The sequence below is a fragment of the Poeciliopsis prolifica genome, unplaced genomic scaffold (genome assembly GCF_027474105.1).
Source record: "Poeciliopsis prolifica strain line A6 unplaced genomic scaffold, Auburn_PproV2 SCAFFOLD007, whole genome shotgun sequence".
In the NCBI taxonomy this organism is placed as follows: Eukaryota; Metazoa; Chordata; class Actinopteri; order Cyprinodontiformes; family Poeciliidae; genus Poeciliopsis; species Poeciliopsis prolifica.
In genome coordinates, this window is record NW_026562382.1 from 5,056,408 (window position 1) to 5,083,668 (window position 27,261).

Sequence of the window (27,261 nt, forward strand, 5' to 3'; positions counted from 1 at the left end):
GCTCATCCCCGCTGGGAATATGGCTCAGAGAGTGGAAGCGACTCGGACCCAGACCGACCGGACCCCGATCTCGTCCTGGACGATCTGGCAAGCAGACGATTCCACAGTCCCTCCCCTGCTCCTCCCACCAACTTTGCCGTGCCCGTCAGCCCCTCAGCAAGGGGACAATGGGGTAGGGGTAAAGGCGGCCCCTGGCCTAAGGTCACTGTTTCCCCCACTCAGCCAAACGTGACCTGCGACAGGTCAGAGAACATGAAGATGCAGTGTGGATGTGCCTGTGTGATGAGAAATAAAACCCGATGCTCCTCTTCCTCTCAGTTTGCATGGTTTATTGCAGCCATGAGCAACATCTTCACCCAAAATATTCTGCCTCTAACACAGCTTCAAACACTTCAGTTTGATGGATTTTTGGAGGGAAGTGATTTACACATTCAAGCTGCAGTAAAACCATGTTTGTTACTTCTAAAAAAAATAGTGGGCTTTGAGTTGGAATTTGATTTTCTTTTTTTTTCTCTTTTTTTTTGTGGCATAAGACCTAAAATTGGTTTCTCAGTTTGCCTTGAGTTTGCTTGGGTTTCCTAATCCTTACATCATTTGGTTTGAGGCTGCTGTGCTTTTTTTTGCGTGACTTTTCTGAGCTTGGTTCCTGCAGCGAGTCAGTTTTAATTTGGCACTTCTGGTTGGCTGTCTCCTTTGAGCAGCAGAAGCAGGAAAACGCAGTCCCTCGACCGCAGCTACGTGAGGGTGGACCACCGGCGGGGCGTGTGCTCTGACAGCCTGTTCAGGTATATGTGCGATGACTCTGAGGAGGATGATGATGATGAGGTGGGCTTTGCCGATCCTGTCCAGGACGATCTCTATGCCCGCAAGATAGGCGCCAAACCTCAGCGGGTGAGCAGCGTGTCTTATAACAAGTTCTTACCAAAGTTCTGGACGCCCGAAGAAGACGTTCATATACAGAAGATCAAACTGGGCTCTCAGAGGAGGCCCTGGTACAAAGAGATGCAAGGCTTCAGGTGTGTGAGGGGGTGACCGTGTGTGTGGCATGACTGGGGACCAAAATGCAACAGGGAATCGTAACATGTTAGCTACACCTCAGCTTACCCAATGCTTTGCAAGAGTATTCATACTTCTTGAACTTTTTCCACATGTTGCCTCTACAATCGTAAACTGTCAGTGTAATATAAAATAAAGGTTGTGTAGTTGGGATTACATTTGTCCCACTTTACTCTGATACACCTAAATAAAATCTAATTAAGCCACCTAATCATTATGCAGCAGGGTGTCATTCATTCGAAACTCATTTTGAACTGTGGGATACATCAAGATCACAGGTCCTCAAAGAGCTGGTAGTGATAGAATGTAAAAACAGATAAAAACTGTTTTGTTTTGACTGATGTTGCACTTAGAGTGCAACATCTGTATTCCTCCACTTGTTGCACTGCAACACCATCTCCAGTGAAACGTGGTGGCGGCAATATTATGCCATGGGAATACTTTTCCGGTCAGAGTCAATGTGACAAAAATGTGACAAAGTTCAAGGGATATGAAGATTTTAGCAAGGTGTAAGTCATGTCTTCTTCTTGCTTAGTTTTCTTTCACTAACTGCATGCTAATATAAAATATTTTTAGTTTATCTAGCAACACATTTCTTTGCAGTGCAACTTCCCGACTCCTATGAGTCCTACTTTTCTCCTGTGAATGCACGCCCTTTGCTCTGTTCTAACCTCCTCTGTCCCTCTCTCTTCCTGCTCTTCTCGGCTGTAGCCGTCAGAGGTCCGGCTCTTCGTCTGATGACTCAGAGGGCGCCATTGGTCCTTGGTTCTCTTCTGCTCCCCCTTCTTCTGCAACCTCCCCCTCTCACTCCCACAAACACGAGACCCCGGCTCAAGCCACCCTTGTTGTCGGGAAAAGGTTGATACAGATGCACGACTGTGACGATGCGAGTTCGCTTTAAAGCATCGCATTTTAAAGGAACACTATTCTATATGGGGCCGAATTGATTTAAGCTGCTTTCTAATCACTAATAAAGTAGTTGAGCTACTGGGGTTGCCTTAATAAGCTCTAACAAGGAGTTTGCTTCCCTTTTTTTTGGAAATAGACTGTGTTATAGTTGTATTTTAAATTTATTACAGCTTCTACCCAATTTTGCAATCAACTTGCATTGGTATTTCACAGTTGTGTACATTTACTAGTAAAAACTTCATTTGATCAGCATCTGTTTGAATCAAATGTCCCATTTCCACCTTTTCTTGCACCTCGATCCAGGTTCCATGCATGCGCTCATCATCTCTCTATCCTTTTCTCTCCTTCTGCTCACCCTGCAGTCCTCATGTCCAAGCACACCCTCCCCCACAGCTCCCCAAGATAGAACCCCCTCTTTTAGAAATCCCTCCTCTGGTGTTTGCCCCCGTGGATCCTACCTCAGGTCCCAGACTGGTCAAATGTGAGAAGTGGCCGCTTCTGGGGCGCGAAGACCCCAGAGAGCCACCGGACCCCATTGACTATGAAAGCATTGACCCGGACTTGGAGAACGATGACATGTTCGCCAGGCGGACCCTGTCGTTTCAGTCCAACGTGGACTTGGCCACGTTCAAGACCCGGCTCCCCCGCAAGCGCAGACTCCACTCGTCTGAGCCGCAGCTCAATATCGTCACACAGCAACACCTTCACGGAGACCCAGACGAAGATGATTTTCCAGACATTGAGCAGGACGATGTCGTTTATCGCAGGGAGAAAACTCAGAGGCAGCGGGCACTTTCAGGGGCCCCAGACAACTATGCCCCCATGCACGTCCCAGAGCCCTGGGCCCTCCCTGCTGATCTCAAAGCCAGACTTCTCTGCGCCCCCTGCCCTCTGACTCAGGAAGCGACTGCAGCTGAACAGGATCAAGCTAAGAAAGAGCTCCAGCCAGAAAAGGATGACATGCTGGTTCGGAAGCTGCGAGATTGTTCCGATCAGAGTCAGCAGAGAGGCCCGTCAGCCGGTCGCATGACTCCCTTTGTACCTTCCTCCTGTAGCGAAGGCGACCTGCAGAGGTGGCAGGCAATCAGGGAAGCCTCTCAGCTAAGACACAAGAGGAAGCTTTTGTTGGAGAGACTAGTGGCTCTGAAAGTGTAGTTGCAGATTGATGTAAAACTTCTGATCTGTGTACAATTTACCAGCCCTGTGTCAGATGATACATGGGTTTTGATGGATGTGGAGTCAGTCAAAGGTTTAGCATTTATCCAGTCATGCTCTTGTTTAAAATGAAAAGCTGTTTCTTTCATTTCACTGGGTCACTTTAAAACATGTTGCTACAAGCCACCATAGAAGGAGACAATGACATTTCCTGTATACAGTCTATTTAGTTCTTGGCATGGTATCACGTTGTCACTGTTTGGTGACTTTGAGTGAAAATACAGTCTGACGGTATTTACACAAGAAAATCAAAGGGAAAAGACACAAAATAATCAAATTGGCTAAATTGCACCATGTTATTGCTGTTGTAATTACAATTAGTTATAATACAATAATATGCTTTTGCATTTTTTTTGACACATTAACTTAAGTAATAAATACCAACTACATTTAGATCATTTTTTTTCAAGTTGATAAAAATGTGTGCTTATTGCCCAGAATAGTATGTTTGTCGTTTGGCTCCTTAAGCAGTAGTAGGAATGGATATAACTTATGTCAGCTGTTTAATTAGTTTGGCAATAATGCGGTATTATTCCAATAATGTGAGAAAGGTTTCGTTCCTTCAAGATAACATTTTGTCAATAATTCAGTTGATTATGTTATACTTTGTTATGGTTCCAATGGCTTTTTATGCATTATACAACTATCCACTGCGGTGATTACAGTTAAAATTAGTTTTTAATTCTGAACCAAAGAGGTAATAACTTTTTGTTTTATTACTGGCAATATAGCAGTTTATTATTGGATATTGAAAACTTTATTACATTATTGAAAAGGTATTTGTGTTAGAAGCTTATATTTGTAATGGAAAAAATGATCACTTTTTTGCTGTTATGTTTTTGACAGTAAGCTGCTCAAAGCTTACCTGTAGTTTTAAAATATCATGAGAGACTGATTTTGTGGTTTTGGGGGCTTAAAATATTTATACTGACAGATAAATCTTGTTGGCTTACTCCTCTTTCAGCCAGCTGACTAGCAGTGTGGAGTAATGGCTTCTTGTTAAAAGGGTTTTAAACCAAAGCAATGATATGATAGAATATTTTTTTTAAACATTTGTCTTCCTTGCCCATGAGTAGTTTCAATTTTGTTTCCTCTTATTTTTTGAATTAATACTTTATTATTGTGAAAAGGGTGGTGGCCCAGAGGTGCATGTTGTTTACCTCCCCGGCTGTGCAAGGGACATACTGCTGCTGCATGTGGGTGTGAACAAAAACCCCAAACTTCTTCTAGACCGGAAAGGATTTTGTGAAAAAACTGGTCCCACATATTTTCATCTTTAGTTTGTTTTCTTGAAAGTTTCAATCTTCCTGTAAATGGTATATCTATATATTTCTGCTTAAAATAATAAAAATAAAAAAAAACCCAAAAACTTTACGACTTTACATTGGAACCAGTTAAATTCATCCCTGGGCCACAAATCTTACCCGAGTTCAGTGCCGCCTCTTCAGCTGGAAAGAACTTCACGCCAACATGCGAAAGTCGCAGTGCATCAGCAAGACAGGGCAGACACAAAATACGGCACCCCCGACTGCAACACGCCAGTTTAATGTGTGCCAACTTTTATTAGGGGGTAAAGAAATTCCCCAACGGCTCTGAAAATACATACGACGTGTGCGCTCTTTTGGTGAGCAGAACTGAAAAGTTTTCACCACAGGTTGGGCGCACAATGCAACCATTTAAGCTGAGTCAAGCTCATCTGGATTTACTTCGCTGCCATGTGTGAAGTTACGCTTGCATCATGGAGTCTGTGGAAAGGATGTGTTGCTTAGAGGGAAATCCAAACACATCTAAGCTCTATACAGTCGGGTCAGCTTTGGTTCTTGTATGAATGGAGCTTGGGAAACTTTTTCCACTCCACTAAAGCCTTTTAAAATGCAGGAAATTATCTGAGATTATAGCGCGTGATGAAATATTCCATAGAGTTGTGCATAAAGCACACTTTTTGTCTCAGCAGAATGAGGGTTCACCTATGTAATATGCAGAAAAAGCGATCCATTGCGATAAATAACTTTCAAAGCAGACTTGACAGATAAGTAATATTTTGCACCTGGTGTTCCCATGGCTCCCTTTTTTTAATGCTTCCCTGGGCAACTGCCCATATAATTCATACTGTCAAGTCAGCTATTTCACTCTTTATCTTTTGTGGGGAGGCAGATGCAAATTATAGACTTTGACAAGCAGAGTCATGTTTGTGTTTGGTTTAAATACAAGTGAGTTTTAATAAGAGTCTCCACCTGGCCTCGAGCTCTTGACCCAAATACTGTCAGTCTCACTGTGGGGAAAAAAAAAAAACAGCCTACAGAAATGTGACTTTTGTTGTGTGTGATTCTCTCTGGTTCCCCCAGACAGCAGCAAACGCAAGAAAATTCTGATGGGTGAGTTGACGCAGGTGCCCAGAAATGTGGCATGTTTTGGATTTGCTCTGACCTCTGTCCAGTCACGCCCTGCCTTTTGATCTGCTGTTCTCACTGTTGTTTGCTCCTAACCTTTTACGTTCGATATTAAACACAGGGACGGGTCCAGGGTGGAAGGGTGTGGACGAGGGGCTGCAGAAAGCTCTTTCTTAAAATTTATTAAAAAACAAAAGAAAGAAAACCTGCACTGTGACTGTCACTGTGACTGGTTGGAGGTTCTGAAATATTTGTATGACGTCTTTAAAGGGAGGTTTTTTTGTCAATTGTAACCCTTTGGAGACTTTTTCTTTTGTTGCATGATGGTGGGGATGAAAGTCGTAAATTTTATTAACCCACTAATTTTTTATTACCTGTTTTTTTTTTTTCCTGGCTGGCCTTCATGGTGTGCATACTAACTCCATAACATGAAAGTCTAACATGATTTCCAGTATTTGCAGATAAGGCAGTATGGTAAGAGACGATGCATGCGTAAAATGTTTTTAATTGAAACTTATGAAGTACGTCTTTTTTGGAGATTAGTAATGCAAAGAAGGGGACTTTTTTTTTCTTTTCTTTTTTTTTTTTACTATTTTTTCCACTTTTTTGTCCCTCAGGAGCAAATCAACAAGCGACATCCAGGTGGACCCCTCAATCGCCCGGCAGATTCGCTTCGAGGAGCTGCAGAAGTTCCGCGAACAGGTTAAAGAGAGTGAGGATAAGTGGCAAGATGTGAGTATAGTTGATATGGGTATCTTACACATTATATGTGCCTTGCAAAAGTTTTCCACGTTCTTTGTCACATTACAACTACGCTTCATTTTTATATTTCCAATGTGTACAATTTAATGGTCAATGGAAACTAGTTTCACTTTAGCCGTATTTGATTATATGAGTTTCCAGGGCAATTGGTTGCACTGGACTTTACTTAGGGTTATTCAAGAGAAAGTGGTTTAACCCTCTCCAGGCAGGTGTTGCAGATTTGCAACAACTTAAACAGTCTTTGCAAGTAATTTGAGCCTGAGAGGGTTAAAACTGATGTACAGTGAACTTCAGATTTATTTTTTTTCTTTAAAATCATTTTCCTCCCACATCCCCAATTACTAGCTTCAATAAAATACACTGAAGCTGGTAATTATAATGTGACAGAATGTGAAAAGGGCACTGTCTAGTACATGCCTGTGGCCATATTTCCCATAAATTTTCTGCATAATGAAGATAGACAAGAAAGATGTTTGCTTCTGACAGAGATAATGCTGCAGTGAAAGACGAGCACATGATCTGTGAGATTAGACTTGCAGCTGCCGCCTGAAATCAGAGCCGTTCGGATTGAAGTCAAAGAGGCAGGAACTGGTTGGTGCAGTGCTGCCCTCTGGCTATTGACTGTTCTCATCGGCAGATGTCCCTGCTGGCAAGAACAACTCCAACAACAGATTCAATATGAAATATTGTTATGATGTAATAAGCTGTGCCATAGAAAATTACTTCAGTTTAACAAAAGAACAAAGTTTTCTTGAAAGTGATGACAAATGGCAATTGTGTACCTGTTTTGTCACTTACTTAATGAGTCATAAAGTGCCTATTACATGATAGATGTCTGTATGTACTCGCTGTTGTACCTGGCTGCAGTCTGATTGATGTCACAGCGAAGTAATGGACTCCTGAAGCAGCATTTAGGTCACACAGTCCCCAAACCACAGGGGAAGTGAGTCGGGAGGAGCTTCAGGCTCACAAATAGAACACCTTCAAATGCAGCTCTGTGTCTTTTCTTTTTCTTCTTCCCCAACTTCTCCATCACACCCCTAGCTGTCCACAACAGCCTGCCGCTTCACACCAAGCCCAAGGTTTAAAGTGTTAAAGATGCGACGCATTAGGTGAACTTGGATATCTTTTCTCCACAGGACCTGAGCAAATGGAAAAACCGGCGCCGGAGCGTGAACTCTGATATAGTGAAGAAGAAGGAGGAGCGGGAGAAGATAGAGCAGATCACGTACGGCAGCGACGGCAGGTCCAAGACCTTCAAGGAAATCCAAGAGGAGAGGTGAGCAAAAAGGGAAAAATAAGCACACCCGATCAGGCAGTTGAGACGGTGCAAGTGTAGTGCATCAGGGTGGCTGTGGTACTTAATAAATTTGTTCTTCTTTTTACCCTCAGAGGGGGGATACTTTGCTAAGGTAATAAAAGGCGAAAATGTTTTTTTTTTATGTTGTTGAAGAGAAACTGCATGATTGTCTTCCGCGTGTTAATAAGAATCAGTTTATTATACCTCATCTCTTTGCATCATGCCGACCTCCTCATCTGTATTGCCCCTCTTCCCACTCACTACCCTCACCTTTATCCTCCTCCTTCCACCTGCAGAGAAAATAAAAAAAAGAACAGCATCGGCAGCCGCCTGTCCTCTCTCTCCTACTTGGATGACGACGACGACATATTTGCGAAACCCGCAATTCGCGCGCCGACCCGATCGCTTCCAGCCAGAAGCTACACCATCGACGCTCCATCGTATTCTCCAGAGCCCCCAAGCCCTCTCCGAAAGCCGAGGACCCCCCGGTTGCTTCCCCTCGCATTCGCAGACCGCCTTCGCCCCCCACTTCGCATGAAACCGTGGACGGTCCTTCAGTCAAAGACTCCCACACCACCAACCAGTCTCTAGCAGCTGCATCCTATCAGAAGAGTCCAGAGGAGGAACGCAAGGCCATAAAATACACAGAGAAGACTACGAGGGACGTAGCCCCCCACTCCTCCTTCATCTCCACCCAGAAGGAGCTTGAGCCGAGGCCCTCATTGTTGAGAGCACCGACTGAGGTGGAGGCCCCCTCCTCCAGCTCTCTGGACAGACAAGCTGAGTTGAGCCCGATGGAACCCAAGCCTCCCGCCGTGTCTCGGGTTTCCGCCTCTCTCCCCAGGAGCTACCAGAGATCGGATAGCGCGCGGCTAACCTCGGTCGTCGCTCCGAGGCCCTTTGGGACCCAGCCGTCCCGCATCTCCTCTCTTTCCAGAGCCCACACAGTAAGTACAGCAAACCGTACACCAGGCACATAGAGGTGCATCTCAGTGAATGAGTACTGTAGATGGCCTGTTACATACATTCATTACACAAAGAGGGTTTAGTTCTGCTCATTTTGATGAGTCTGGCCTACAACCAATGAGAAAGCATGAGTTTCTTTGACAAATGTTCTATTGCGTGTGAAAATAGGTTTTGGAAAAAGACGAATGTTTATAGCCATGCTGAGAGTAATTAATGAAAAGTTGAGTGGAAGAAAAAAGTCTTGTGGTAATACAAGTACAAGCTGCAGAGATAATAAAAAGGCAAAATATGCTCAGGTTATGCTAGGAAGATGAGGGAGACCAGACCCACCAATGCTGCTGAGGTGAAGACGGATAACTGAGCAGCCTGTGATTTCTTCCCACCAGCCCAATTATCCATTCTCCTTTTACATTTATTTGTGAAAAGTCGCTCTGAGTCTTTATGTGTTAATCCTCGACAGACGGACGAATCCCACAAGGGTGTCAACGGCAATGTGGATGTTTCTAAGAAGGCGTCAGTGCCAAGCCGGTATCACCAGTACATGACCTCAGAGGATGAGGCTCAGTCCAGTTCTGCACACAGCAGCGATGAAGAGGAGGAGGAGGAGGAGGAAGAGGAAGAGGAGAACCCCACAGTGAAGGGCCTGTCCTCGACTCAGAGCATCAGATCTCTCCCGTCTCCTGTCAAGAGTGACGTCTCAGTCAGTCCTGCTCCTGGCAAAGAAACCAGCAAGGTACTGGGATTTCTTCTTCTGGTAACATCAGATATGTTTATTTGTTTTATAATAAAAATTAAATTCAACTAAAATCGGTTTATTTGCATTGGCTGCTGACTAAAATGAAGCAACAAACTATTATTTCAGAAGCTTTTCTGACCAAATAAAAAAAAACAATAGGCATATTCTGACAGATAGTTCATATTCTTATTACTCACCTGTGTGATTTCCAGGAGGATTTCTGTGAGATGCGGATCAGCCTGAACCAAAAACCCAACAGCAGCCGAGACTTTGGCTTCCAGGCTGCCTGGGACTCAACGGGAGCTCGGGTCACGTCCGTCCAACCAGGTATCCAAACACAGCCGAGCTCGAACCTGAACCTTTCACATGGAAAGTCACACATGCAGTGTTTGTATGTTATTCACAGTAACATGTGGTAATACTGAACACTGGCGCTTTGCTTCTGTTTCATCTCACATTTAAGCTCTGCCTGTTAGCCGTTAGCAAGTTTTCGAGTCCACTGCAGTTGTGATGCCAGAACCTTATGTAGGGCAGCATCTATCTGGGTCAGATCTGCTGGGTCTAAGCCTCTCTTTTCTGCTGCAGCTCCCCACCAGCACATGAACAGTAGGCCGTGTATTTTAAGCTATACTGACAACTCACATCAATTTATGAAACCTGCCCCAAACTTGTCTTTATGCAAACTTAATTCTGTTTACGCACATAGCTTTTTTTAAGTTTTCGCCTATATTTTCTGCTTCTTTTTTTTCTTTTTCTAAAGAATCAGCTTTAGCGACGTATATGAGTTTGTTTGATGTTTGTTTGAAAGAAAAGATAAGAAATAAGAGTTTTTTCCCCCCACAAAATCAGGTAACATATCTAATATGTATCTGTTCAGTTGGGGGGGGGAAATGTCAGTGTTAGAAAATATTTGCTTTGAAAGAAATTAATGTTCTGTTTTCGTCAGGTACATTTCTCTCAGTCATTTCTCAAACAGGGAAAGACAACATCTCACTTTGGTGCTGATAACTCAGTCTGTCTCTCAACTTACTCATCTCTAGAGTCAGACAAATGTTTTAAAAATTTTAAGCAACTGGGTAGGAGTTTATGTTGCCGATGAAGAAGATTGTGATTGAGGTCAAAAGAAATCTGGATGAGGTAAAGACAAGTGTCCATAGCAACTGTAAGATGCTATCTATAGTACCTGTTAACAAGTTGTTTAGGAGTGTTGGTAAAAGCCTCCTATGTTCGACCATCACAAACAAAAATGTGTACTTTGCTCATTTCTATTTTAACTGTGTGCTTTGCTTCTGCTGTTCAGTTGTCATAGTTGAAGATGCTTGTTTTGTTTACTGATGTTTGAATTCAACCAGAAGAACTGGAAAAGCTGGGACTGCTCTGATATCAGTTCTGAAAACGTTCCTTCTTCTAATAAGCCCGTTCTCCCTTTAACTTTCAGGGAGCTCAGCCGAGATGTGCCAGCTGCAGGTCAGGGATGAAGTGCTGACGGTGAACGGGCTCCAGGTGGCACAGATGAGTTACGAGCAGTGGAAGTCCAGCTTGGAGGAGGCCCTGCAGAAGGGCAGCCTGGTCATGGATGTGCGCCGTCACGGCCAGCACAGTGAGTCACACACCGTGTGTGTGTGTGTGTGTGTGTGTGGGGTGGGATGTGTGTGTGTTTGATTGCTGTAAGAGCAAAGAGACTCAACGCGAAGGAAAGGTTCAAGGGTTACTCTCCTGGACTGACAACGCTGCTTAAGCTCTGGGCGTCGCTAAACAGTTCTGACACTTTAAATTGGTCTGTAAACTATTGTGAAGTCACCCATGAATGATATCATGACAGCTAAATGATGAAGGACCCGGTGGGGGAGGGCTGGGTGCGTTCTCACCTCTGTGGTTTATTTTCTTTTCCCCCCTTTTTTGTTTTAATTGGCTGGTTAAAAATGTTCATGTTCTATCTTTTTTCCCTGATCAGTTTTCTCTTTGCTGTCCATTTTTTTCGTATCTATGAATCATTTCCCTTTGGAGAGCTAACCCTGTACTGTTTGTCTTTGCAGTCTCTCACTTATATCAGTGTCACCTCAGAAAAGAACTAAACTACGCAGTCACTGAAACTAACATAAATGGCTTGTTGAATAGTTTAACAAAGCCAGTTTATCTAGCAAAAGCCTATTAATAACTCTGTTTGAGTTTATGACTTCTTTGGGCTGCATGGCTGGGGAAGGTGGTTTCTCTGTCGCCCCCTGCTGTTCCCTACAGTAACACCATAATGGCACCTCTTGGTCCCCCTGCTTTATAGTGGTGGTGTGTGTGAACATTCACATTGACAGACTGATGGACTCACATACACTTACATGCACAAATCATGGGCTTATCTTCAAGCACACCGTCTATTTGTTTTTGCCATTGCATTTACTGCATGCAGACTGGGACAGAGATCAACCTTCCCTGCCATTTAAAAGCCATAAGACCATCAATCTGACCAGTACGGATCATCCGACACTTCTAGGTCCCCCTGAGACAAAGACCGCCAACTCCAGCCTGGATTTCACTTCCCGTACCGTCACAGAATCGGTGCTGGCCAAAGAGCCTCACACTCTTCCTCTGGTGGTAAGTGGCGATATCTACTCCGTTGATGTGAATTTAAGCCATTTTTATTCCAGTGTTCTTCAATCTGGTCATTTGGCCACTGGTAGCTTTAGCCACAACCAATTTCTCTGTCAAAACTATAATTAACCAAATTCTTAACATTTTCTCTAGCCTTCCAGCTGATTGGTCAGTCATGGTCAGGGTAGATGTCACATGACTACAGACATAAATAAAGACAAAATGATTGGTTTACATTTAAAGTTCTCTTTAGCATAAGAGTTAGAGTTATGCTAACACTTTAGCATAAGAGTTAGCATTACTGACTATGAAATCTAGTCTCTGCATCCCTAGATTAACAGTTTACATATCCAGCATGTTTTATTATAGAAGGCTAAAGCTTCAGAGGCTAAAACAGAGCAACTGTGATCATCTATTAAGTCTTATTGTTATCCGCTGAAATTCTTGCTCTCTCTGACTCTCTCCTAACCTAAATTTTGCTTCAATATGTTGTGTAAAATTCACAAATTCTGAAAATAGCCAACAATGAGCAATTTGTTAAAACTTAGCTATGGTGCGTTCATTGAATCGAAAGAAATATGATTTTTGAATTTCCAACCGGCTGGTTACCTATTATGATCAGTTGAGCTGAAACTCGCTTTGCGTTTCCAGTGTTTTTCTGGTATTTTTCTTCATTAAGTGACGCTTTAATGACCTTAAGCCTTTCCCTGCAGGACGTGGCTTCAAACAGAGTTAATGGGGACTTACAAGACCAACCAGTGACCATGAGGAACAAAGGTAAAGAGCGGTGCTAAAAGCTGGAAAGGTTATGGAATTGATCTCTGAAATTATTTCTGAAAGATGTGGAAAATAAGCAAACCTTAAACAAAGATGTCATTTATGACCGTGTGCTGGAAATAGAACGGACAAATTTGTTGGTAACCCTTTTAAAAAGATATATAAAAAGCCTTTAAATAGGTTCACTATTTAAAGGCTTTCTGCAAAAAAGTGGGAAAATATTACCTTTAATTTGTGTGCCTTTATTCAGAGGGAAATAATCCCATTTTGATTAATAATTGTTTCAAACAAGGTGGCACCGTTATTGATGGCCAAGCCTGTTAATCATTTATAAATTTCGCTGTTGCCAGTAGAACATTGCTGAGTTTTCAATAAGATTTCACGAAGTCTTTCTTTCTAGACCTTTTTAGAGTCTTGAACCCATTCTCAGTGGATAAGGATGAGGGTTGAGTCAGGATTGATGTGACCATGTCGTTCAGATTGTTATCCTTTAGAAAGACACATTAGAGGCAAAGCTTCACTTTTACAGCAAAAAGGACCAAACTTCTTGTGATCCTGGTGTTTTTCATCCTTTGAAATAGAAATATATACACAGCATCACAGATCCTCCACTATATTTAACAGTGAGAAAAGGGTCCTTATTTATGTTTCAATCTTAATACATTCATTTTTATTTTAATTGTGCTATCTGTAATGTTTTACAATGCAGTTTGTTCAATTATTCCCCTACTGAATGAACTCACACAAACAAAAGATTGAGTTTTTCCAGATTATTTAGTATGAAATTACCCTATACATGGGGTACCAACAAATGTAAGTGAACTCTTCTCAGGTTAAACTAATTTCTCTCTTCTGCTGTGTCTCACCTAACCCTGTTTTCCGTTTCTCACATAGAGTCAGAACCAATATCTTTGAAAAACTTAAAACGGAGATCAGAGTTTTTTGAACAAGGTAAAAGTCAAAGAGAAGACGCGACTGAAAGGGATGAATGTGGCTCCTAATGCTGACTCTGATTCTGTGTAGTCTGATGGCCGATCTCTCTGCGCTTTTTATCTGTCTGAATTCCAAGTCAGAGTTGCATGTCTTCCTGTCCGTCTCAGACTTTCGTTCTGTTGATAAAAATGGGACACTGCTCCGAAGGTTCCTTTTTTTTATTTTTTATTTTTTCCCCTTTTTCTTGTCTGGTGTCAAAGCTTAACCCTTGTGCTGTGCCCCTTCCCTCCCCCAGGTGGCTCAGGGCCCAGTGTCAGTGCGCTGGTCTTCCTCTGTGGTAAACAGGGTTCATTGTGTGCAGTGACGTCCTCACCCTTGCTCGGTACAACTTGGGATTTTGACATCCTGCTGATACCTGAGCAGTTTAGTAATATTCTTGTCCAACTTGATGCCCTCTAAGAAAATTGAATGTAAGCTACATTTTGAAGCAGTGTGTGCTGCTCCTAAAGCTCTGCAGCATGTCAGTATCTCAACATACCAACCACAAAAGCACATCCCTTGAATCCTGTTGCATTTGTGGTATTACACAGATTACCACATTGCTATACTCTTCATGGAGTTTTAGCTATTTCTGACATGCACGTATCGAAGCATCTGCCTTTCACGCTGGCCGTCTGCTGCTCCTCCTGTTGTTGCTGCTGCTGCTGCATGCATATAGCTGATTCAAGCTTCTTTGATCATGTTTTTGCAACCCGTTTATTGATTTTCCTTTCAGAAATACTGAGGTGCAAATGTCAATAAGTTTGTGATCTGCCACGAAGAGACCCGATGAATCCTAATCAGTGAAAATTGAGCCATGGTTCCCTGAGGCTTGGTGAAAACATTAATTACAGTTTTAACTTTAAAACACACATCAACACTTTTTAATTGAACTGGAACGCTGACGAGCCATTTGGCCTGGATGTATTCTCAGGCCTCAGGGTTAACTTGTCTGCTCACATGTGCTGCTGCGTCGCTCCGCCCGAACATGCCTCTCGTACTGACTCAGTGTTATTTCGTTCCCAGGAGGATCGGAGCCTGCGATGCCAGATGTGAGTAGTGAGAGGGGAATCTTCTCTTATCTGTGTTGTGTTTATTCAAGTACCATGACAACATCTGTGGAAACAGACACTGTTAATCTGTGTCCATGAAGCCCAGACACAATTTTCTCAACAATACTCGACTCAGACAGACAGTCGTTTAATTAGTGTCGATGTTTTTGAATGGAGCTTTTGGTTTTTGGAGATTCAAACTCTTTGTCTTTTTTTTAAGATTGGCTTATTTTGTAGCATGGAGATATAAAACGTTCAGAAAAAAGGCTAAATCTCCAATAAACCAGTGTGTAACTATTACATGGGGAAGTTAAACTGTCCTTTAGGACTTCAAATACAGACAGATTTGCAGAAGTCAAAGTTTAAGAACCAACTTTTTGTTGGAGACACTTGAATTAAACACACCCATCACTATTAAATGTATAGAATAGTGAAGGTTTTTCCTCTGTCTGCTGTCCTCCAGATTCCTGTTCCTGCGATCACTCCAGCTTCCTCCAGCCGCTGGTCGTGGAACCCAGAAGAAGAGCGCAAGAGACAAGAGAAATGGCAGAAGGAACAAGAGCTCCTCCTACAGGTTTGTAGGAAGCATGTTAATATAACTATATCAAAGTATGAACTGAAATAAATCATCACCATCATCAACTTTATGAAAAACACAAGTAGGTCCATATGAGAAAAAAATAAATAATAATAACCCAAGTTATTAAGTTAATAACTCTTATCTGTTAGTTTTCTTTGTTAAAATTAAAACAAATAAAGTTTCAGGTACTAATTGTAACTATTAATGAATCTTCAAACGAACAACGAGCCAAAGTTAAACTTAAATCATTGATAGTGATTTAAGTTTAACAAGAAAGCATTCAAGAACCCAGAAGGACAGTATGTGTTATATATCCACGATAATTAGAGCCTCTAAGAAGCTCGAAGAATCACATTATTTGAGACAGGATTTCCTGATAAATCGCAGAGGGTTTCTTGTTTCAGTAGCCTTCATCATAATCCCATTACAAGAAAAGCAGAAAACAGAAACAGGATAGATAAAGGAACAGATCAGAGTAACTTTCAAGAGGTTAAAGTTTAGGAATGAATATATGCCTGAAATATATCTAAGTTTTTGCTTGTAATTGTCGCAAAATGTGAAAATGTTCAGGAGATTCAAGTCTTTTTTTCAAGATAAGGTGCATTTCTGCATGCTGCGTAGACAAAAAAAAAAGGTGTTTGGCATTATAAAAACGTTTTCTAACCATCAGGAAAAATACAAGCGTGATCAGGAGAAGCTGCAGGAGGAATGGCTCAAGGCTCAGCAGGAGATTGTCACAAGCGTGGGCCACCAGGTAATGAAAGTTATTTCAGTTCTCATGAGTTATGGACTACTGCCTGAAATATTGTCTGGATTGTTCTAAAAGGGTGGCAATTAGTCATGAGTCATAGTGGAAATTCGTCTAAATGTATCCAAAAAGCTTTAGTGAACAGAAATCCTGTAATTATAAAGCCATTATGTGGTCTCACAATCTTGTATTTGACTTTTATAAAAGCAGAACAATTTCCGATAAAAGGATGTACCAAACGTAAGGTGAGAACAAGGATTTGTCATGTGGGTGCTTGTAATATTGCCATCATTTTTACTCTTTAAAAATATTAGTATTGTTGTTTAATATTAGGGAATTTGTAGGGATTATCTAACAAGTGGCTCCTCCTGATGTCAGTGAGGAATGATGCTGCTGAAGGCCGTTGTGCGTTTGAATGTTTCTCCAGGTGAACAGCCACGGCGTCAGCCCACACTCGCCCCCATCTTCTCTCCAACAGCCCACTCTGTGGGAAGAGGAGGAGAGGCAGAGGAAGGTGGAGCAGGAGCGCCAGCGGCAGGCGGAGGAGAGGAGGAGGAGGGAAGAGGAGGAGCGGGAGCTCCAGCGACTCCAGGAGGAGAGGAAGAGAAGAGAAATGCAGGAGAGGGAGGAGAGGGAAAAAAGGGAGGTGGAATTGAGAATGCAAAGGACGAGAGAGGAGGAGCTAAGAAAGAGGGAGGAGGAGCAGAGGAGGAGAGAGGAGGAGCGAAGGCAGCAGGAGGTGGCGGAGCAGCAGCGCAGGCAGAAAGCCTTCGAGCAGCAGAGATGGTCAGTGCCGTGGTGCTGCTGCTCTTAACACACACTCACCCGCGCGTCCTCGTGTCACTTGATGCGCTTTGTCGCCTGTGCATTAACATAGCTGCAACTAATGCATTTGCTGTGCTTTACTCTACTCCCCCCCCTCCCCCCCGCTTCCATCATCCCACCTGTCTGCACACACTGCTGCTCACCAAAGGGCCGCTGTCTCCCACGACTTTGACAGTGCTCAGCCACAGCTGTCCTTTACTGACAGGTCAGTGTTCCTGCTGCCATTAACCCATCCTCACTGCTTTTACATTGCTTCATGTCATGGCTGTTTGCCCCATAAGCTACTAACACCAGTTCAGATTGATGTTTACGTAAAGTATTACAGGATCCATCCGTACCACGCAGCTTTTCTTCTGTCCATTTAGTCGTCCAAACATCTGTGCACACGTCCATATACCTGTTTATTCATCCATTGATCAATCCACCCACATGTCTGACCATCTTTTCATCCTCTTAGCAGTTCTTTTTGCCATTATTGTATTTAACAGCCAATACAAGAGTGTATTGACTGTTAAATACATTATTTCTGACCAGAAAGATATCCAGCTCGAAGCATGTTAATGGCTTCCAAAACCTAGTTTTATCTAGAACGATGAACTACAAATGAATGGGGATGTTGTACTACACCTTTGACCATGTGGTGAATGGAGAAAAGATCCCTGAATTCAAACGTCTGCACCTAATTTTTGTCTAAATCAAATCAAATGTTATTTGTTAATTCCACCTTTAAAAAATGGGTCCAGTTCACCATTAAAAGCCTAAAATTGGTATGACATTTTTCCCTATGGTGGCGATGTACAGTTAAAGTTCTGAATGTATGTTTGTAATTAGACGTCTTTTCATTAAAGTCAACTGAAAAGTGTTGGATATTCACCTAAAGGGAGGGGAAAAAAGCTTTTGTTTTCTCTGGAGTTTGCTACTTTCCACTTCAACTTCCTAAGTTTAAAAATTTAATGAAGGTTTGAGATATAAAAATGCTAATGAAGTGAAAAAAAACATAAAGTTCCAACATTTGACATATTATTGTGAAAATAGTAGGGGAATTTATTGACAAGAATTGTAAATCTCCCATAGCTTTTTATTGATTACTTTATAGTTAATAATTTCTCACTAATTATAATATTAACCTTTTGTTTTGACAGGACAAAATCCCAGTCATCTCCCCAGCTGGATGATGACGACAAACCTCAGAGGAGAGGTCAGTTTGGCTCATTTGTTTCTTCACCAGGTGGTTTTCTGAACGGCTCCACGTAGGGCTGTTGCGTGTGTGTGTGTGTGTGTGTGCGTGTGTGTACGTGTGTGTGAGCTCTGTCCTGCTATATGCAGACTTGCTACGGCAGCCAGAGGACGTGTCTCTCAGGCTGCTGGAAGAGGAGTTGAGGATTGCACGTAGAAAACACCTCCAAAGCCAGAAGGCTGCATCAGAGCTGGAGAGGAGAAACTTCCTCAGATACGCAGAGGCAGAGAGAGGTTGACTTCGTTCTGGAAGCTCCACCGCCTCTGCTTTTTTTCTTTTTTTTTTAAATCAATTCCTACCAGTCTTCTTCCATTATGATCGACTGATTTGCCGTTTCACCAAATCAAAACTTACAGCTGTTTGATTTGCATCGGACTGACTACATGGGCGCATTAATCAGTTGCCTTCCACTTAAAGTGACTCAATTACTGCACTTGTGGCCGAACAGAAGCTTCTTGATTGCAATATTTCAGATTGGCGTAGTTTTTTTTTTCCCAGACATGATTGAAGTCTGATTTGAACAACAACTTGGAAAGGTTTTCATACCCCTTAAAGACGTTTGTGTTTTGTCACATTAGAGTCACAATCAGTGCTTTTAATAGGAATTTTAGGAGAAAGTAAATTGTAACTGTGACATGAAAGGAAATGATGCAAGGCTTTCAATATTTTTGCAAACAAACAGGTCAGGCGAGGAGAGTTTTAACCACAGTATCAGCTGTGAAGCTCATGAGGTAAATGAAGGCAAATATAGGACAAAATCCACATCCACATAAAACGGTCTAGATCAAAGCATGTTTGTGTGTGAGAACGACCCAGTCAAAGTCAGCAAGACCTTTATCAAATTGGAAATCACTGCAAGCACTTTAACACATTTTTTTTACATCTAATCTAGCTTAGTTGAGCTATTTCTTAAAGATGATTGAGCAAAAAAATCTGTATCTGTGCAAAGTTGGTGGAAATATTCAGACCAAAAAAATTGCAATTGCACAAAAAGGTAGTTCTGACAGGTCATTACATAGCAATAATAGAAATTAAAAACAAAGTGTAATATTTTCTTTCCACTTCACAGTCATGCACCACTTTGTCTCTGTAAAAGACATTGAAGCTTATGGTTGTAACATGACAAAATATAAAAACCTTCAAGGGGTATAAATACTTTTGCCAAACATCTTTGGTGTGCACTACTCATAGCATAACTACACTGTTTATCTCTCCTCTCGGTGCATCGGTGGGAAGCGCAGCTCCCAATGGGAAGAGTCAGCAGCCGCTGTCGCAGGCTGAGCTGGAGCGCCAGCAGATCCTGAATGAGATGAAGAAGAAGACACCTCTCCTGACGGACAACAGCTGGATCCGCCAGCGCGCCGCCGGCACGGCCGTCAACAGGGACAGCGAAGTGCCGCCTATGCGCAGGTAGACAGACACCTCTTATGTCCTGGTTACTGGTTGTTCCTGTACTTTCACTAATGGCCCCGGGTCCTAAAGCGGAAACGATCTGGCTACCACACCGACACTGATTCGGCACATTTTGTTAGAAAAACTGAGAGCGGTTGGTAGTCAGATGGTTTTTACTTCTTCAACTAACATCTTTTAACGGAGGGGTTGTGTGGTGTGGGTTGGCTTTTCAGAGGGGAATCTCTTGACAACTTGGACTCCTCCTACGACTCTCGGCGTTCGTCCTGGACTCCCAGAAGCAGCTCTTTTGCCTCAAACTACTCTCGGCCGTATTCTGGCTACTCTGGCAGCTCTTCTGGCAGCTCTTCTTTTTACTCTGGAGCATCAGGGCTCCGTCGGCCAGTCTCCTCCACCCTGCCCCCCTCCTTCTCTACGGGCTCCCTTCGCGGTGGGGCAGGATCCTACTCGGCCCCTTGGTCCCGTCCGTCCCCCTCCCCGTCCACTCCGTCACCAGTCACCACTCCGGAGCCCGCACCTGACGCCTATCAGCAGCGGAACAGGTAAAAACCAAACGCGCCGGTTTCCTGAGGCCCCCAGGAACCTGCCTGTACCTGAATACTGCTACACTGGGTTGTATGTGTTATTTCTATGAGGTGAGGAGTGGTTGCTAAAGGGATTCTGGATCTTTCTCCTTGATGTACTTCTGGTTATTTGTTGAGTCTGCATGGGGGAGCCAAGTATCTTCTGGGGAAAAGGTTTCTGGTTTGACTTATTTGGCTACGGTAAGTTGAATATTCGGAGGAGTCAAAGTGAGATTTTCTAATCTTAAGAACCCTGTACAAAGTGAAGTATGTTGGTGGCAGCATTATGCTGAGGTACGGTTGCTTTTGCACAAAGTGGATGTGATATTGAAGAATAAGTTTCACCCACATATCCATCAGCTTCACCTTTAAGCTAATTAATATTTGAACATAAATGCTAATAAATGAAAATGTACTTCTGACCAGCACTGTAAAAGATTCCCTTACAGCTGAATTAATTTTTCTACTTCTATAAAAAGAAGATTCTGGATCCACAGCAAAGGCACAAATACAATCAACTTATATTTAGCGCATTGTTTATCATTTATTGTGATGGAATTTTTCCAAGATAAGAATTTAGATTCATTGTTGTCGCAATAAACTCCAATTAATGATGTTTACAATCACCCAAAACTGTTTGTTGTTGCGATCGGTATTTTCTCCTAAACACTGGAGAAATTTGAACAAATAAAGAACTGGAGTTTTTTATTTGAAGTGTTTATTCAAATAAAGTTTCAATAAATACGACTAAATTGTAAAACGTGACTAAATGCACTTAATGTGGGAACTATAGTAACACAAGACACTGTTATTTATGTGGCTACTGGGCCTTAAAGTCACCTAAAAATATGTAATAAATCGTTCTTACGATCACTCTCATTGTTACCACAAAATATCGTGATAAAACTTTAGGTCTGCTTGGTCCACCCAGTCTGAAGCAATTCGGTAGGAATTCAGTGTAAATGTATACTAGTGTGTTTTGTGTGTGCATGCAGTCGCACATGCCTCGTCGCATGTGTGCTCCGGCTCTAAAATCACAGCTGTGGATTCTGTAACCCAGGTCAGTGAGTGGCAGGAAAACCTGCACGTTCTGTGACACCCCGCTGGGAAAGGGAGCAGCCATGATCATCGAGTCCCTCGGGCTCTGTTTTCATTTGGGCTGTTTCAAGGTGAGAGCCGGTGGACTCCTTGCGCCACGGCGGAGAGTGTCGTCTGCACGCCTTTGCTGATCTTCACAGACTAACTCGGTCGATCTGAACTTGTTTTCCTAGTTCTACTAACTCTGGGTTGGGGGAATATCCTGATTTCTTCCCAGCAGCTCAAACATTTTAGCTCTCTACATGTCTGGATACTTTGACCTTGAATCAGATCTGATCTCCTGCACCTGTGTTGTTACTTTCTATCATGATGCATGTCCTGCGACTACTCTAATCATTTGTGTTTGAATGAATACGGCCTTTGGTCTGTCTCTGCTCGCCACAGCCTCCGCGCGGCTCTTTACCTCCCCTCTCTCTCCAAACCCTCACAGTGCACCGACTGCAAGTCCGACCTTGGAGGCTCCGAGGCTGGGGCCGAAGTCAGAATACGAAACAAGCAGCTCTTCTGTAACACCTGCTACATGCGAGTCAAAAGTAAGAAATCGATCCGGCTCTTGTGACTTTCATTTTTCTTTTAAGTTAAATTATGATGTTCCTTTTTTTTTTTTTCAGCTGGCCAGCCAACATCCATGTGATCCAGGCGTGCTGCAGCAGATCGACGAGGAGACGACATGTGACAACAACCCATGAACTTTAAAGCGAAAGCCATTGCAATAATAAGCCGGACCTCTGGTGTCTTTAATTGTACTGATGAGACAAAGATTTCAAAAGAAGTTATCTACTTTTATCATGATATCATATGACGCATTATAACTGTACAAATCCTCTACATTCCCTATCTATATATTATTATTATTTTTTTTTTTTTCATGTTTTAGCCTCAGAACTATCTCTGCGAGATTCCAGGAGAGCTTGCTTCCCCGACTCCATTTAGGTAGATTTTGTCAAAGTGGTGAGAGAAACCTGCAGGATCATGCTTCTTTTCTATGCGTGTCTGGTGGTATTAATTTGCCCGTTAGGGGGCAGAAAAAGGTATGCTTTACATGCGTATGTGGCTTTGTACTTGTAAGAGACAAAAGAAATAAAATTATTAGAATTCTCTGATGCATCATGTTTGAAAATGATGGCCTGCTTTGACCGCACTTTTGATGCTCAGACTTCTCATCATTCTGTACTGAATTAAGGCAAAGAATAACTCTGTAAATAAATGACTAAATCCTCAATTGGGATGTGTCTGGGGTGATTTATTCTGAGTTCAAAAAGTATACAGGGCAAACGTATTTACACCCTTTGAGTTTTTTTTTACATTTTGTCACTTTCCGATTACAGACTTCACTGCGTTTCATTGAGATTTTAAAGAGGATGGGAGGAAAATCTAAAAGGGAATTCATATTCAGCTCACCCCGAGTCGAAGCAGACAAAAATTTACTTCACACTTTTTTGTTTTTGCTTGTTAATCCCATTGAGTTTTGCAACATGTAAAATGTGGAAAAGTTCTGCGGCTATTAATACTTTTGCAAGGTAATTTAGTGCGGTAGTATTTTAGAATAGGTTTTCCAGCCTCTGTTATCTGAAATCATTACCCTCATCCTCTTTTTGTTTTGTTTTTTTTTTTTCCTGACTGTCGCTCCCATTCTTTGCTTCTCTGCAGAGCGACGCTCTTAATGAATGGAATCTCAATGAGCTGCTCTTTTTTTTTTTCTTTGCTAAGGTTCAGAGGGCCGGCATGCTCTGAGTTTCCCAAAGCCAATTTGTCATGCATATTTTATTCAGTGCACATGCATTGCACTTGATTATACTTTGATAGAATCTTTTTTTCCCCTCTCTCATATTCCTTTGTTCCTGCCTTTCCCCAGGTGCATTTAGTCTGCAGCTCCCCAATTGTATTTACAAGACAAGGTAAAAGACGGTGGAAATGAGCCCCATTCAGGCAATTTTACTTTGAGGAAATAGGTTAGACCGAGCATTGATTTCTCTGTATTCTCTGAGGTGAAGCACAAACAGCCCTTGGAGGCGAACGTCTTAAATTCTTAGATTTCTTTTTTTTTTTTTTTTATCTCTCTTGGCACTTCTATTGCAGAGAGATTTTAGTCTTGAAAGGAGCCAAGCACAGCTGAAATGCTGGCTGGGAAATCTAAAGTCATCTAAAATAGGTGTTTTATATATATCTTTCTTTTAAAGCCAGAGCAGAATTGAAGAGCGTGTCTGTGTGTTTGAGTACAAAGGGAAGCAGGATGCTTCTCATTCAGGTGTACTTATTAAAAACCTTGCTCTCCTAACTGATCATCTTTGTCATTTTAATATTTTCACACCCTTCATTTCAGTTTTTAAGGTATAAATCCCATAGATCAACAACTTCACTCATTTTAACACATCCTCGAAAATTGTTTTGTTTCATTATTTGGATTGGCCTTAAGGGGGCAGTGTAGGGTAAGATTGTTTTTCTTCTTTTTTTTCACCAAAACAGACTGAATTGATATTTTAGCAGCAGCTGAATGACAGCTGCTGTTGGTTGCACCACATATGTAAATACATGACATTTACATAACATATTTTCTGAGACGAGCTCGTGCAACTGAAACACAACAAATCAAACAAACAGTTGAATCTGCAGCAAACCAAAATATTGTGCCGCTTATTCTGACTTCAGCTGTCACTAGCTTAGATGTCTGGTCTTGGTTTGGGTGTTTTTATAATTAAAAAGCATATTTTTTGACGCAGTAACATATATGTAGTCATCTTCCAGGTTGCACATCCTGCCCCAGACGGAATGCCTCTCTGAATCAGGAGAAGTCATCAGGCTAATTTACATGCAGCTTAAACTGATGCTATAATTAGACATTTAATTGCAGACACGGTCTCCAAAGACCTGTTGCTACAGCTCACTGCATGCATATTCTGCTCCTCTAGTTGGCAACAGGGACTAAAGAAAATGCCCTTCCAGTAAATCTGTAAATACTCAGTGCATCAAGGAGGATTTTTCAATCTTGGACTTTGGGTCTCACTGGAGAGGCTTTTGCATTTTGACAATTTTGTAAGTTTCTTGAAAGTTTGAAATACAAAACCACAAACTGTTGGCAATGTCAGCCTTTTTTCTTTTTGTTTTTACATTGGGACAAAATTATGCAGATCAAAAAATACAATGTCAGAAGACATAATTATTGCAGAAGTCATGAATGTTTTGTTCTTTATCCACACCCACTGCAGGACCACATAAAACTGTCACATAAACTGTAATGATGTTGTTATAAAGCTAGTCCTTACAGTAAATCTGATAATAAGATTTAATAACCTATTTTCAACTGCAAATCTTAAAGGTTCAGATTTGTCACTGAAAACTAAATGTGCATTGCTTTCTTTTTTGCTACTTTATTGCACAAATCCAGGAAGTTTTGACCTACAAAATAACAGCGCTATAAAATTGTGCAGACAATGGTTGCTGACAAGCCATGGTACATAAAATGTACACACAAACAGTCTCAGTAAATCTTCCAGACATGTTTGTGCAAAGCGTCCCTCCAGTGTTCAATCTGGGAAAATCAGCGGCCAAGTCAAAACCTCCAACATGCTGTTGTGGTCCATGTTGTAATCTGGCTCTGGTCAAACTTGCTCAAATCGTCATGACTTGTCCTCAGTTTAGTCTCGTCAACATTTTTTCCTCTACCAGAGTTACACACTTCAGCATTCAGTAGTCATGAGTTGCATGAGCATCTACATGTTTAGGCGTTAGTTATGCAAGCTTGACAATAATCAACAGAACTTTCTAGTTCGAGACGGAAAAAGACGTTTTTTTGCTAATTACCAACAGATTATGAGTTCTCGTCTGCGAGCACGCACATATTTTTTCCAACTTTTGTCGGGATTATTGATCTGCGACCTTTCGCGAAGGATCAGCCTAGATCCCTACTTGTCTTCATTAAAAATGCTGCCTCTAATCCCCCACTCACAAAAGGGCAGCGCTCATTCAAAGGAGACTCGACCTTATAAAAGAGGTGTGTTTGTTTGCTTTTTTTTTTTTTAATTTGTCAGTTCAGCTCAACTTATTTGTCCAGCGCCCATTCCCAGCAATTATCATCTCGAGGCACTTCACAAAGCAAATTTATTCCTAGTTAGAAAGGATCCTGTTCGGGCCTTCTTCAGTTCATTGCATAAATCTGGTTACAAATTGTGTTACAACATAGTAACCTGGTAAAAAGCCAGTTGTCACTCCTCCTGAGCAAGCATGTGGCAACAGTGGAGAGGAACTACTTCCTGTTAAGAAGACGAAGGTTCCAACAGCACCAGGCTCCACATGAGCTGCCATTTGTCATTACTAGCTGGGTGTCAAAAAGGGATAGAAAGTGGACAGGCAAAAAAAAAACCCACTGGACTAGGAGTACTTTCTACAAGAAAAAATCCTGTATGTTTTATGTAAGCAGTAGTTCTTTCATTGCATGTTTGAAATCATTGATGACTGACGCTAAACTGCTGAATTGTGAATCAGTGGGCGAAGCGTACCCTTTGTGGAAAGAAAAAGGAAATGTGAAGTGAGCCTTCTACGTTTTCCACTTGTGTATTCAAGTGAACTTGGTTTGCCTGAAAACAACCAAGAGAATAATTCATTTAAATGAAGAAATTATAAAAGAAATCTTTGCTTCCCCCTGCAACCATATTATAATCAGTAATAATAATGTGCCAGAATTTCTGCTTGTGACCTTAAAAAACACTCTTTTTTCCTCTTCTTCTTTTCTTCCCTTTTACATCTTAAACACTGTAAGGAAAACCATTCCTGGTGATAAGATGCCTTTGAGTTGCTTTTGCAGTTGGCAGGCAGGAAGAGAGGGAGTGTTACATGGCTGCAAAATGATAAGCCTCCATGGTCCCAGCTGGGGCACCCAGATATGTTTGAGACTGCTTTGTGCCTTGGGTGACAGGGGATCAAGTTTTCTATCCTGATATTAATTCATCCTGCCTCGGTACTACAGCAGAGCATGAGCTAGAATACAGATTCTTTGTTAAGTGTTTTCTGCTCTTTATTTGATGCTTTGGCCAGGAACAAGAACTGAAAAAGACCAATCGCTTAGAAAAACTGAATTTATCTATGTGAAGAACAACGCACTGGAACCACATTTCTGTTTGCCGTATGTTTTGAAGCAGTATGCGGGTAGAAAGCCATGCCTACAGTTGTAATTTGCTCCTGCGCTAACTTTCTGCAGATTTGCAGTCGTTTAACTACACACAGTTCAAACTTGCCGATTGGGATTGAAGTTAATTGTAATATGTGCTGACAGATGATTCGCTGTGAAGTGTGACGCAAGCTGTGATTTAACCAGGCACCAACAACCTCCAGCCCACAGCCTCTTTACTCATCAGCTGACAGACAACAGAGGAAATGTCATATTACCTGCAGACTTTCATTTTTTTTTTCCCCTTTCATTTAATTCCCCTGTTTTATGTTAGTCATCACCCGATTGGTCCGTTTATATCACCCTTTACTTCCTGCTCAGGAAGCATCACCGGTTGCTCAAGTTTCTAAAATTTAAACTTCAAAATGTCACAAAAATATTAAGTGACTTTCATAATGTTTCTGCTTGTTTAGCAATCTACTTTGAACAAACTCTCTATTCGCATTCATCAAAAATCTAAATTATTTGTCCAGTACATTTGATTTCACATAAACTATCCCCAGAATTAAGCACCACATTCGACCTCATGGTACATAAAAATCAGTATGGAGCTGCCTTCATTTAAGTGATTGAGTTCTCATTGAGGTTTTTTTTTTACTCACGTTTCACAGTGAAAGCCGTGGTCTGCAAATGGGAGGAATGTCATTGTCAAAATGTACCAACCGTCTGGGAGAAAAAACACTCAAGAACTGCTAAGGGACTTGATACAACATAAAACAGACTGAGTGTGAGTGCAAAGAATTGGACTTTCTTCCAAAACCAATAAAAAGACAAGAGGAGACAAGAGGAGAACTTGTAAGGGAGGCTGCCAAGAGGCCTATTGCAACATTGAAGAATCTGATAGTAGTCTGATTCATGTGATAGTCGCCTATATTGTTCATGTGAGGCATGAAACACTGGACCATTTTCTGACAG

General features: G+C 41.9%; 2 protein-coding genes across 2 annotated transcripts in view; both read left to right on the forward strand.

The window, feature by feature from the left end:
* Nucleotides 1–22,404, forward strand: part of lmo7a (LIM domain 7a) — a 55,601-nt gene extending 33,197 nt beyond the window's left edge. The window contains 23 exon segments of the mRNA XM_055031784.1: nucleotides 5,526–5,555; nucleotides 6,188–6,302; nucleotides 7,472–7,611; nucleotides 7,929–8,086; nucleotides 8,089–8,579; nucleotides 9,059–9,331; nucleotides 9,547–9,661; nucleotides 10,773–10,934; nucleotides 11,739–11,923; nucleotides 12,634–12,697; nucleotides 13,592–13,648; nucleotides 14,696–14,721; nucleotides 15,185–15,295; nucleotides 15,972–16,055; nucleotides 16,477–16,835; nucleotides 17,023–17,079; nucleotides 18,017–18,072; nucleotides 18,201–18,344; nucleotides 19,353–19,521; nucleotides 19,737–20,063; nucleotides 21,145–21,253; nucleotides 21,613–21,715; nucleotides 21,794–22,404. Coding sequence (XP_054887759.1) covers nucleotides 5,526–5,555; nucleotides 6,188–6,302; nucleotides 7,472–7,611; nucleotides 7,929–8,086; nucleotides 8,089–8,579; nucleotides 9,059–9,331; nucleotides 9,547–9,661; nucleotides 10,773–10,934; nucleotides 11,739–11,923; nucleotides 12,634–12,697; nucleotides 13,592–13,648; nucleotides 14,696–14,721; nucleotides 15,185–15,295; nucleotides 15,972–16,055; nucleotides 16,477–16,835; nucleotides 17,023–17,079; nucleotides 18,017–18,072; nucleotides 18,201–18,344; nucleotides 19,353–19,521; nucleotides 19,737–20,063; nucleotides 21,145–21,253; nucleotides 21,613–21,715; nucleotides 21,794–21,816 — 3,358 coding nt within the window. The 3' untranslated portion in view covers nucleotides 21,817–22,404.
* Nucleotides 1,957–5,515, forward strand: LOC129361126 (LIM domain only protein 7-like). The gene has a single exon (XM_055031824.1). It carries the CDS (start codon nucleotides 2,278–2,280, stop codon nucleotides 3,118–3,120), a length of 843 nt encoding a protein of 280 aa, XP_054887799.1. The 5' UTR covers nucleotides 1,957–2,277; the 3' UTR covers nucleotides 3,121–5,515.
* Nucleotides 22,405–27,261: the final 4,857 nt, after the last annotated feature.

Coding starts and splice junctions, on each gene's coding strand:
- LOC129361126 (XM_055031824.1), top strand. CDS start 2,278: ATGCGCTCATCATCTCTCTATCCTTTTCTCTCCTTCTGCTCACCCTGC.